This window comes from Cheilinus undulatus, linkage group 11 (assembly GCF_018320785.1).
Source record: "Cheilinus undulatus linkage group 11, ASM1832078v1, whole genome shotgun sequence".
NCBI lineage: Eukaryota > Metazoa > Chordata > Actinopteri > Labriformes > Labridae > Cheilinus > Cheilinus undulatus.
This window is the reverse complement of record NC_054875.1, coordinates 46,381,952-46,395,537: the sequence shown is the minus strand read 5'-3', so window position 1 is coordinate 46,395,537 and position 13,586 is coordinate 46,381,952. Positions and strand designations below refer to the sequence as shown.

Sequence of the window (13,586 nt, the reverse complement as noted above, 5' to 3'; positions counted from 1 at the left end):
AATTACAAGACAGAATGACACAGTTTAAGTATAATAAATCATGAAACTGCAAATCACAAAGTGCAAACATACTTATCAGATCCCTTTTATCATATTTTGAGTTTCTTTTATCTAATCAGGCTGGTATAATCCCTCCAATGTTTGCAGCTTTTTCTGTTAATGTTTTTATTTTCATACTCATTTTCGGGCTGCGCCTCACCTCCAACAGATCGTCGTGTCCTTGGTAAACGGTCGACCTGGAGCGATGAACTTCTCCTACTCACCGGTCCTCAGAGAGTTCACAAAGGCCACCAACATCAGACTCCGGTTCCTGAGAACCAACACACTGCTGGGACACCTGATGGGCAAAGCACTGCGAGACCCCACCGTCACCCGCCGGGTAAGACCACTGACAACCAGCTCTCTTTTAAAATTTTTTTATTTAATTTAAATATCTGTCTATTGGAGTCATATTCCACCAAAATTTACTGGCCTGATTCTAGCAGCCAGCTGGTTTTTAAGTTGAAATAAGTTTGGAAATATCAGCGGATATCGGATATCAGCAAAAATCCAATATCGTGCATCCCTTAAATTACCTGAGCATTTGTTATTTTCTGACTGTTTCTCATGAGTTACACTCAGAAGAACATAGAAAAAGCTCCGCTATTTTCTTGCAGAACTTTGCATTCTGCATGTCTTTATACACTATATGGACAAAAGTATTCAGCCGCATGACCATTACATCAACAGGGGCTGTAATGACACTGTACTTTAATATGAAGTTGGCCCCCTTTTGCAGCTGTAACAGCCTCCATTCTTCTTAGAAGGCATTCCACAAGATTTTGGAGTGTTTCTGTGGGAATTTGTGCCCATTCATTCTGTCGAGCATGAGGTCAGGCACTGATGTTGTACCAGAAGGCCTGGCTCGCAGTCTCCAGTCCAGTTCATCCCAAAGGTGCTTGATGGGGTTGGGTTCAGGGCTCTGTGCAGGCCAGTCAAGTTCTTCCACGTCAAACCATGTCTTTATAGTCTTTCTTTGTGCACTGGGGCACAGTCATGTTGGAATAGAAAAGGGCCTTCCCCAAACTGTTGCCACACATTTGAAACCATAGTGTTGTCCACAATGTCTTGGGATGGTAAAGCATTAAGATTGGCCTTCACTGGAGATAAAGGGTGTGAAAAACAGCCCAATATCATCATCCCTCCTCCACCAAACTTCACACTTGGCATTGTGCAGTCTGGCAGGTAACGTTCTCCTGGCATTCAGGTGATTCGTCACTCCACTGAACATGTTTCCACAGCTCCAAAGTCCAGTGTTGGTTTGCCTAACATCTCTCCGTCCAGTGCTTGGTATTGGACTTGGTGATGTGCGGCTTGCATGCAGCTGCAGCAATGAAGTTCCCTCTCACAGTTTTTGTGCTTTGTGCCAGTGGAAGTTCAGAACTTTTAAGCAGAGCAATGACTTTTATGCACCATGTACCTTAGTGGTTGTTTGTAATTTTACGTGGTCTTCTGCTTCATTGTTCAGTAGCTGTTGTTCCTAAACTCTTCCACTTTCTAATAACATCACTTACAGCTGAATGTGGAATATCCTGCAGAGATGTGGCCAAATACTTTTTTCCATATAATGTATTCTAAACAATGACCAGTGTATTGATGTTAATTATATAAATTGTTTATTTATTACAGTATTACTACAGTATCAAAGACATCAGCATTGGAGGACGCTGTGTTTGTAACGGACACGCTGAGGCCTGCAATGCCAAGGATCCCAATGACCCCTACAAGTAAGACTTTTTATTTTTAACCTCTGAAGGAACAATAACAATACGATATCAGACTGCTAGACTTGTGGCCAACCATCGCTGTTTTGACTGGAGTCTTTGTGAACATGCTTTTTGTGTCTTACAGTGAAGATGAGATGAAATTCTTGGTAAGATTTGATGCTTTTGATTTATGTTTATATGGAGAATCCGATGGGTCTACCTACTCATGCACACGTACTGTACACAAACACACTCCGCGCTGCTAAAAGCACCTTACAAAATTTAATATCCCCGAGGGATGACTCTGATCTGAGGCTCAGAGGCTTCAATTATTCTTGGCTGTGGTTGCTTTCTGTGCCAGTGGTGTCTGGCATCGTACCCACATACCAGCACAGCAAATAAGGTGGGAGGTTTGTTACGACACATGAGCCCAGAGAGAACACAAAGGAGGTGAGGAGAGGGAAACACTTGACGCTTCAATTAGGAGGGAGTGCACTGAAGCTTGAACTACTCCCAAATATCGTCCAAATAAACAAGACACCCTCTGCTACTGAAGAGTTCACACAGACTCAAAGCAGGTCGAAACATGTTTAATTTGAAGCCAAAATCAAGACGTTAGTGTCAGTCTGAATGAAACCGATTAAATGGAGGGTTGACATTGTAAATTAATCAATTATCTCCTCTGTAAGTGAAGCAGCTTTGTTTTTAGATTATTTCTTTGCAGTTCTAGCCATTTTTGTGTCTTAGCTTTTTTTTTTTTTTTTACATAAAATTCTTCAAGTGTACATGGTAAAAATGATGCATTATGGGTGGCATTAACCCTCAGAGCTCACCTGGTAAATTGCCGTGGGAATAATGCACACCTCCTTATATGGGCATCCTGGGGGTGTGTGTTTATAGGCTTTACCAATGTGTTTTTTTGTCTTCTTACGTGTTGCTGAGTCAAAGTTATGGTTAAGTTATCATGATTGCAAATCTAAGGTTTAAACCCTTTAACACACTGCAGGCCCCAAAGCAATCAGCAATCAATCAAATAAGTGTTGACATCATCCCGTGCCCACCTGGCCACAAACCACTGACAGCATTCCTGTTTTATATTCCAACAACAAAAAAAATCTCTTTCTAAACAAAGATGCATGCCATCAGTGTCCAAATCAATAAACTCAAAGTTAGCGTGTGCCAGCATCTCACTGGCTACCTCTTCTTGTCAGTTCTGCTCAAAGTTTCTGCAGACGAGCTTCGATCAGCTTTTCCTGAACGCAGCTCATGTCTGCAGCGCTGCCTGCAAGAAGATGTGAGTCTTTTCAAAGTTCAAGTGCACTTACACATGGGAAATGTACCCTTCTGGTTTGTTTTGTGGGTCTTTTATTTACCTCAAGATCTACTATCTATCTAACTGCTACATAGATAATAATTATTATAATGATATTAATAAATACATTTAATAGATTTTAAAGATGTCTTGAACCATTACTTTCTTAATTGTAGCTCTATATTTATCTGTAATTTACTTTAAAATCAATTAGAATATTTATTATTGATCTGGTTTGTTTATTCCTAGTATTGGTTACTAGACCACTAATCTGTAGATTGAGTAGACCAAGGGTTTTCAACCTTTGCAGCCTGTGACCCCCAAAATAAGGTGCCAGAGACCGGGGACTCCCTCCTACCTGAGAACGGCTGAACACAGTCATAAACATCCAAGAAGAGTCATGTGCAGACAGGGCCACCCATAGCCCATGACCCATCATAAGGTTAAGCTGTGATATCCACATTTTATATTTAACCTGAATAATAACAACTCTTATCATAGCAACAAATACCTTTATTTATTCATCTATTATTTTCATATTATTCAAATCCCTTTTTTTTTTAAAAAACAGATGGTTTAAATGGCTAAAATGGTGGAAAAGGTGGTGAAATTGGGTAGCATAAATGGGTTAAAAGTGGCAAAAATTCAATCACAGTGGCAAAAAAATGGGCATTAAATGGCAAAAAATGGGTTAAAGTGGCAAAAACGGGCATAAAAGGATTAAAAGAGCCAGAAATGAGTGGAAATGTGAGTGAAATGGGATTTAAAAGTGGGAAAACATGGTTTTAACTGCCAAAAATTAGTTAACTGTGGATAGTAAAATAGAAAAAAAATGTCTGAAACAATTTTTTTTTTCTTTAAAGGGGTTAATAGTGGCAGTAATGGGCAATAAATGTGGCAACAACAGGCAGAAAAAGTGGTGGAAAAGGATTTAAATTGACAAAAATGTGGAAAAAAGTGAACAAATGTGTTAACATTGGCAGAAATTGTTGGGATAAAGTAATAAAACAGTTGAAACCTGGTGCAACATTGGTGTAAAGGAACAAAAGTGAGTAAAAAGTGGAAAAACTTGGTCCAAATTGAGCAAAAAATTCTGAAAAGTGGCAAATAAAAAGTGGGGAAAAGTGGTTAAAAAGTGGCACAAATAAATACTTTCACCATTAGAACCCAATAACAGTTTGATACACATTTGAGCTGAGTGTGCTAAGAACTAGTAGCCAGGATGCTAGCACCAATGCTACTGATAAAACACACATGCAATGATATCATCAATAAATCACGCTGGGGATTTCAGCTCCAAGTAAATATGTTTTTGTTTACATTTAACTAATTTTATCCACATATTTTCAAAAAAAAGGGTAAAATATACAGTTTGAAATTGTTTATAAAATTGTATTAGTTTCTTTTGGCATCTGGAGACCCCCTTTCAGTGTCTCATGACCTCCAAGGGGGTCCTAACCCCCATGCTGAGAACCACTGGACTAGACCACCACAAAAGGCTGAAGTCCCTCAGGTCCCACAGTCTATTTTTGTCTTAAAACTTTTCACCACAGTGGAAAAGAAAAGGTGCACGGACAAAGAAAGAAATGAAGAGCAAATAGGAAGAATTATTTGTAGTGATTTGTAAAATTAAAGTGTTTTTCTTCCAGTTTCATGGGAACGAAACATCTGGAGCTGGAGAGGAAGATGTAAGATTATAACTTCCAAACACAAAACTTCCTGTCCCTTTATTTAGACTTTATTGTAAAAGCTCAAAGACAAGATAGAGCACGTTTTAATGCACTTGAATGTACTGTAGACCCGGTGGGTGCCTGGGTGTAAATTTCCACATAAGTATGGGGGTTTTCATGGGAAGTGGAAGTTGGAAGCATATGATTAATTTAATAACATGTGGTAATGTCTGAGTGTTGTTTTCAGATGTATATGAGTGCAGATCATTCATGAGTTTAAAGGTTACCTGCAGGCTGTTGATTTCACAATAAGCTTAATAAGCACATACACGTCTTCCTATAGAGGTTCTTTCCCTCTTTAGGGAAACGCGCAGACACTTGTGTTGTATATCATCACCATCTCTCTCTCCTCACACATGCATTAGCACTCCTGCTCAGACTTGTTGCAGGTATCTGGAGAGCCCATAATCCGTTGATGTAGCTCTTTCCATGTTGTTGCACGTGACTGATTTTGGGATTTGGGAGGAAAGGGGAGGATTGAGGCGGGAGGAGAGGGGAAGACCAGAGGGGAGGCGAGGTTGTCATACGGAGAATACAACCCTCCTGGGGGTGTTTACTCAGTGACCTCGACATCCTGAAGATATAGACAAAAGTATGTGGCCACACCTGTTAATTGAATTCAGGTGTTTCAATCAGACCTTTCAGAAACAGGTTTATTAATCAAACACCGAGCCATGCAGTCTGCAAACATCTGTGATCCTGAATGAGTCGTTCTGAGGAGCTCAGTGACTTTAAGCTGTGATGGACGTCAGCTTTGCTATAAGACGGTTTGGGAAATTTCAATTTACAGAGCAGAATACCAAGTAAATTCATAGAGTGGGGTCAACAACTGCTGGGGTGTATGATGCATCTTTTATACAGTATTTAATCATGGTAGTATCACCTGTAAACAATTAACCTACTTACCTGTGGAATGTTTCTGATATCATGTCCCAACTTTTTTGGAACATGTTACCGGCGTTTAAATCAGAATGTGGTCATATTTACAGACTAACAGTAACATTAAGCAGTTTAAATACTGAATAACTTGGTTTTGTGCAAGGCCACCAATTAGGGTGATAAAGTGGAGAGCTTTCTGGGGTCCAGCCAAACTGGGGGCCCATGGGGGTCAGCAAAATCATGGTCAGTTGTAAATGGGCAGCTATGGTAGTGAAAAGGGTTCAAAGTAGCAAAATTGGCCAACAGTGGCTGAAATGGGGCAGTAAAAATGGTGAAAAGCAGTTAAAAAGTGGAAAAAATGAGTGATTAAAATTGTGTAAAGCAGTTAAATAGTGGTAAAAATGAGTGGTCAAAATGGTGAAAAGCAGCTGAAAAGTTGAAAAATGAGTGATTAAAATTGTGAAAAGCAGTTAAATAGTGGCAAAAATGAGTGGTCAAAATGGTGAAAAGCAGTTGAAAAATGGCAAAAACGAGTGGTCTAAATGGTGAAAAGCAGTTAAAAACGGCTGGATTGGCAGAAAAAAATGTGAAATGGGGCAAAAATGGGGCGAAATTTGATTTAAAGTGGCAAACAACAGACTAACAGTGGCAAATATTGGTGGTAAAAATGGTGAAAAGCGGTTAAAAAATGGCAAAAACCTGCGGAAAAAAAATGGTGGAAAGGGTGAAAAGTTGTAAAGTTGTCTAAAAGTGGCAAAAATGGTAGATAGATAGATAGATAGATAGATAGATAGATAGATAGATAGATAGATAGATAGTTTATTAATCCTGAGGAAAATTCAAGAATGTTGAAAAAATGTTAAAAAGAGTGTTGAAAAGAATGATGAAAAGCAGTATAAAAATGTGAAAATTGCTGGAAAAATTGTGTAAAGTGGCAATAAAAAATGGCAAAAATAGGTTCAAAGTGGCAAACAATTGGCCAAAAGTGGCAAAATTGGCAGCTAAAATGGTGAAAAGCGGTTGAAAAGTGGCAAAAATGGGTGGTAGAAAGTGGTTAAAAAGTGGCTGTAATAGGTGGAGAAAAAATGGTGGAAAAGGGGCAAAAATGGGCAGCTGAGGTAATGAAAGGGTAAAAATAGCAGCATTGTCTAGAAGTGGCAAAAAATGGGCAGTAAAAATGTTGAAAAAAGGTTTAAATGTGGCAAAAATGAGAGGAAAAAATGGTGAAAAGTAATTAAGTGGAAAAAACGGTGGAAAGTGGTTAAAAAGTGGCCATAATAGTTGGGAGATTGTTTACTGTTATTGCTTGTGTTGTTTAATGTCTATACTCTTATTTCAGTAAAGAAGAGCACATTGATATTATTTCTCTGTACACCTATGGTGTGTGACTTTGTTTTGCCTGAAACTGCTCTAATAAAAACATTTGACAACTAAAAACTGGCCATAATAGGTGGAGGAAAAAATGTGGGGACAAAAGGGCAAAAGGGACAAAATGGGCAGCTGAGGGAGTGAAAATTGTTAAAGGTAGCAAAAAGTGGCTAAAAAAGGCAAAAAAAAAAAAAAAAAATTCAATTGGCAACCAAGTTTGGCAAAACGGGTTTTAACTGAGATGAAATTTATTAAAAATTGCACGAATAAACAATTCTCCAGAGTGAGGTAACTGTTAGCCTGGATGCTAACACCAAGGCTCCTGATCCAGCACACATGCACTGATGTTATCAATAATCACACTGGGGAGGGCCCATCTATGGGTTTATCAGGGGCCCATCTATGGGTTTATCAGGGGCCCATCTATGGGTTTATCAGGGGCCCATCTCTGGGTTTATCAGGGGCCTATTCTCTGGGTTTATCAGGGGCCCATCTATGGGTTTGTCAGGGGCCTATTCTCTGGATTTGTCAGGGGCCCGGTGAAATCTGTGGGCAGCCCTGGTTTTGTGCTATATTCAATTGGTCGAAATTCTGTTTGCAGTTTAGACATCGTCCCAAATTTTTTGAATCTGAGGGTTTTTTTTTTTATTTACAGGGGCAGAAACATTCCTCCTTTAACTAGCAGTAAAAGCAAGGCTTCAGTGATTGATCTGTGGTCTCTGAGCTGGTTAGAAGTGACTGTACTGATTGTTATCTTTATGTCTTCAGTGTTTTTGCCTCGGGGTTTACACATTTAATCATAACTCCTGTTAGATTCAAAGATAGACTTACAAACTGGAGTCAATCATTAAAATCTGGGCTTTTATATTGTTTGGGTGCTACAATTTGTTTTTAGGCAGTCTAGTAACTGAATTTTGTTCTTCTGCAGGAAGGAGAGACTATACGGATGCATGAAACAGCAGCTTACAAAAACGTGAATAGTTTGGGTAGAGATCGAGTTTCTAACTGAGCAGAGCAATGATAACAGGCAGCTAAAGATTGTATTATACCCTTGTTTCTTGGCTCCCTCTTTAAATTCTGCAGTTCCCCATGGTAAGAGAAATGTCTTTGGGTTCTCCAGTTACAGCACAGACAGACAGACACTGCGACCCCTCTCCTACAGTCATATCTGTATCTCATGGACAGTAACCAGATCAGAGTTCAGCCTCAGACACTCTGACAGGTGTGTGTTTAAACTAAAGCTGTTGAAATTGAGCGTAACCTCGTGACCTTTGAGTGCCTGTGTGTATGATTGAGTATTTGGGTCTGGAGCAGACAGATGTGGAGGTCTGTGTGTTTGTGAAATCTGACTGTGAGAGGATCTGTGTGTATTCTTTCTCATATCTGCTTGCATGCACACGTCTGGACATGCCAGTACAGGAGATCTTCTCCCCTAGTAGTGTGACATCATCTGAGGGAAGATGGAATTTAATTTGACTGTTTTTATCCATATCCATCCAAGTTATGAAGCATCCTTAAAGGATGTTCATAAAGTACATTCAGTAGTCCATCAGTGGCATCCTCACCATGGACAGAGGTGTTTATCTACACTGCTGGAAGTGTTTGCTCTGACATGATGATGTTTGTAGTTCAACAAAGACGATAGATGAGTAACCCTGAGACAGGCTGTTGAATTTTTACAGCCATCTGAACTAGGATAATATCCATAGACCTGGCTCTGCTCCCTTTTTATGGGATTAAAGGGGATTACAGGAGATTAAGGAGATAAAGCACATTGATACTCATCTCTTGAGAAATAATTGGGTTCCATTATAATCCACTAAAGCTGTATTTACTTTAAAGGCTTGTAAGGGCATGTACAGTATAGTCTGCTTACAAATATTCTGCTTTTTCTGCTTCTTTGTTTTTAAGCAGAGCCAAAAGTGCAGGTGTTTTCATTGTGCTGCCTCTGTGTCATTAAATTACAGTTGAAGTAACCCTTTGAACCGAGTGGTAGCACATATGTTGTGTACCGTATCTCAGGAACAATAAGACAAATCTCTATGGAGTAAAATGTCATTAGAAGCTTACCTTTTTGCCAATCTGCAGCCAGCTTTTGGCGTTTATATCCATTCCAGAACATTTTTAACCCAGGTGCAAAGCGTGGTGTTTATTCAGAGCTTTGGTACTACAAATCCACATAGCTAAAACCCTGAAAACATGACTTTCTTATAACATTTTTCATGATAAAAACATGGCAGTGCTGCTATCAGTCTCTATTTTGACACTGAAAGTAGAAAACAACAACTTCCTGTCAGCCTTTCGACCAATCACAATGCTTCAATATCTCCTTTTATTGTTTAATTGGGAGTTGTGACCAGTATAGGTCAGCCAAAGACTAATAGGAGTCAAGATAGTTATCACCAGTTTGGAAAGGTAAGAAGAAATTACTCTGTGGTCCAAATAATGTCAAAATGAAATTTGTGATGACACTATGAGACTTGAAGCCTTTAATCAAGATTCTAAAACAGGGGAATTTGTCTTTCTAGCTAGTATTAAAGGTCCCATATTATGTGAAATGCACTTTCTCAGGCTTTTTTAACAGTCCCCCTGAGCAGGGGTGTAGCTAGGGATTTTGGGCCCTCAGAAAGAATATAACACAGGGCCCCCCTTTAACGCTAGCCAAGCAACAAATGTTTAATTTTTACAAATATCAATGCATTTTAATGTATTTTTGAGCTGTAATTTCCCCATGTATGAGCAATATTTTTAATATAGTTAAATTAAATTTACTTGCAATATTTTATTTTATTCTATTTAATACAAATTTCAGTCCAGTGACTGAATCTTATAGTTGCTTTTGATTCAATAATGGCACTAATTACAAAAATAAATAAATTATCACATTTCTCACTGCAGGCTTCTCAAGGGCCTCTCCCTACTGTTGGCCTGGGTAGTCAGTACCCTTTTTCCCTCTGTGCTATGCCCATCCCCCCAAGAATCACCCCCCCCCACCTCTTAGAAAATATGTGCCAAAACAAGCTGTTCTCAGATTTTCCCCTCATGATGTCGTGGGTAGTTTGCCCCGCCCCCAGATTCGGTTGGCCCTACCCACTTGGAAGAAGGTTCCACCCTCCCCTCTTGATGCTCCCTTCAGCTGCTGGCTGAGAGGAGGATCAGGAGAGCCACATCCATTTCCAGAGAGGGGTGGAGTCAGACAGCTCATTAACATTTAAAGCTACACAGAAACAGAGGGGATTTTAGACATGCACAAAAAAATTTTCAGCAACAAACTTCACAGGCATGTTTGGGGACCTCTGAGACCAATATACACTTGTCTTAAAGGGGTAAAATATGTGACCTTTAAAGAAATGTATGTTAAAGTGGGGGAATTATGCATTTTTTTCAAGGCTTAACACATCTCTCTGATACCCATGTAGTAGCTTCACATTGTTTACAGCTCGAAAAACTCCTTATGTTTCTCACACTGGCATCCTGAAAAACCTTTATTTTAACCTCCATCTGAAACGCTTCGTTTTCGCTGTTGTCTCTTTAACATCCCCCCTCCACGGACCTGCTTTCTTCCGATTGGCTGATTTTCCAGAGGCTGGCCAGCAGCAGGACTCAATGTTTTGTGCCTGCCCCTCCAATGTGGCTAATTTGCTATGCTAGTATTTGTAAACTTTGAATGAACTGGTCCGAGTGAGTAAAATATGGCGAATTTAGATATACATCCGTGTTAGACCTGGAGTCTGACACTGATAGTTTGGACAGAGAAGGGGAAGAAAACCAGCAGCAGCAGCGAAGGATAGAGTGGGACGTATCTGTTTGGTAAGTATTACTGTGTTACTAAATGGCTAAATGGCTAAAAGGCCTTGTGGGGGCAGTCTGTTCCACTTTGCCGGCAGCATGGACGAACCACAAACCAGTCAGGAGATCTTATTGCGATGACCTCATCAGTTCGCTCCCTGTTCGCTCCATCGAAATCTCGTCTTGGGAAGATCTCGGAGAGATTCCCAAGATTCCCATTCTCAGTTTACACTCTAATTCCAAGATTTCTGCCACATACGTTTATCTTGCGGTTTAAAAATTTGCATCGGAAAAGTACAATACCCCCTCTTTAATTGCAATTGAGTTGAAGCATCTAAAATGTAAAGATTTGCTGTGCTTTATGTCGTTTATAAAAGTAAATTAAGGCTGTGTCTGATACTGTGTACTTCATACTCCTATGACTGCATACTCAAATATCCAGAAATGCCACCTGGAAAACTGTTCTGTGATCAGATGGATAAAAATCTGAAATTCTTTTTGGAAACCACAGAGGCATTGTCCTTTGGACTAAAGAGGAGAGGGACCATCCAGCTTGTTACCAGAGCACAGTTCAAAGACCTGCATCTCTGATGGTATGGGGTTGCATTGGTGTCTATGTAGCACAGGCAGCTTACACGTCTTTAAAGGCACCTTCAATGCTGCAAAGTAGATAAGAGGCCTTGAATATCAGCATGGCTTCACAGGATAAGAATCCCAGTACTAAACTGGCCTGCCTGCAGTCCAGACTTTTCACATTTGATGCATCAAAAGGATACTGTAACAATACTGCCTGCTTCAACTGGAAACAAAAAACTTCCATCAACCTTGAACCATTAAGTTAATCTGCCTTTGCACACTTCTTGCTTAATTAGACACGTGCAAACGCCCGTTTCGACCTCATGCTGAATCATATTGAGGCCAGCTGCCTGCTTGGTCAGAGTTTGTTCTGTTCTGCACCATTTGGTTTCACTTTCCTGCATCACCTCCAGTTCAGGATCAGAGCTGAGGGACGTGAGGCTACATCTGGGTTAATCATCAGCACGCCAAAGCATGTGTGTGCAAGTGTAATTGTTTTTGAATGTAACTGTGTCTGCAGGTATGGAAAGAACATAGAGATTTCCTTAGGGAGTCAGTAAAGTGTTGGGATAATAACACAGCATAAAGAGGAAGGAACTGCAGAGGAAGATTAGCTGTTTCTTTGCTTTGTAATACAAAAGAGTAGGACGTAAATTCAGTTTAAGTGATTTACAGCAGTGATGCTGAGTGTAGAGGGAGTACAAAGTAATGAACTGTGAAAGCAAAACCCATATTTCTATATTCATTATGCCAGAAAAGACTGATTTACACTTCCTATTACTTTATCCTTGACTCCATAGAATACCGTGATGTGGCACTATGGTTGGTTTCCCATTAGAACACTAATAACATGTTTCATGTTTCACAGACGCTGACATTTCACTGAGACATCAGCTACAATCCAGACATATTTTACTGAAAGTCAACACTTCTCTGAATGTTTCATGGGGCCTACAGCCACATCAGTGGGAACATTAAAAGGATAATCAATATCTGAGCTTTAGAAACAGCTGTTTGGAGTTACCAAAGATTTAATGAGCTTCAGGAGACAGACAGACACACAGTGTTTACCTCCTGACTCATCTGGGTATTTCACACATAAAAGAATGATTAACCCAGTGGAAAAAGCAGTCGCACAGGGGAGGAATCCTTCTTCAGCTGTTTAAAGTAAGTGGTAAATGAGAGTTTCAAACAGTTATTTGAGATACAGATTTTAAACAGGCAGATAAGGAGCAGGTCTCAGCACTCAGAAATTTCCATTGAGTCACACATTGACCATCAGAAGGAATAATTTAGTAAAGAAGTCCTTTAAAACAAGAGGCTTTTTAACCACAGTGGTGCTTTTGCAGGTATTTTTTCTGTATTAGGACAGCTTTAACACGGAAACATTACATGTTTTACTGTCATTAATGTATGACAACTTAAGGAAGCACAGGAGTTAAAAACAGGTTAGCTAAAGCAAAGAGAAACAGTTCAGCCAACAGAGCTGGATATAAGCTGGAGCAGGTGAGCTTGAATGTTGAAATAGTTGGCTAATTTTTGACATAGTCTGTTAAAAATGGGATAAATGGTTAGAGCTAACAGTTACACAAGCTTCAGTAATGAAAAAACTGACTAAGCATGTAGCTGACAGTTTAAATAGTTAGATAAATATTAGATAAAGCAATATAAAGTAGACAGCCATGGCAAAAGATACATTTAAACAAGCTAACTTAGATAATGTAGTTAGCTAAAGTAACAGTAAAACTGTGTGACAGTGCATCTTTAAGTAAGCATTGTTTGCCATAAACAGTAAGCTCAAGTAAGAGGTAAGTGATTAAAATACCCTCTTAACAGCTGAAATTATTTGCTAAATATATTTAAAACAGTTTAATGAGTTAACTAACAGCTTCAGATGTATGCTAAAGAGATGGGAAAATGGTTTAAAAATATGGAAACAAAAGTAAAGCTATTAGCCAGCTACTGGCTAGCTAATAGCTGGAAATGCATGTTAAAATGATAGCAAAAAAGGTTTTAAAAAAAGTTAGTTAGGAACTGGAATAGTATACTACTAAAGCAATAGAAAAGGTTTTTAAAAAAGATGGAAATTTGCATGTTTGTAAAGCAAGAGAAATGTTTAACATGTTAGCTAACAGTCAAAACAGCTAGCTAACCAGCTAGTAATAGGTAAACAGTTGAAATTAGTCA

The 13,586-nt window shown here is 39.3% G+C and overlaps 2 protein-coding genes across 3 annotated transcripts in view; both read left to right on the top strand.

Moving 5' to 3' along the window:
* Positions 1–13,586, top strand: part of LOC121517796 (tubulin alpha chain-like) — a 1,079,624-nt gene that overhangs the window by 78,789 nt on the left and 987,249 nt on the right. The gene's annotated exons all lie outside the window — the stretch shown is intronic.
* The window catches only part of lama5 (laminin, alpha 5), a 135,307-nt gene that overhangs the window by 56,966 nt on the left and 64,755 nt on the right, over positions 1–13,586 (top strand). For both annotated transcript variants that reach the window (XM_041799810.1, XM_041799809.1), the window contains exons 5-6: positions 209–379; positions 1,669–1,766. In XM_041799810.1, coding sequence (XP_041655744.1) covers positions 209–379; positions 1,669–1,766 — 269 coding nt within the window. The remainder of the gene's footprint in view (positions 1–208; positions 380–1,668; positions 1,767–13,586) is intronic.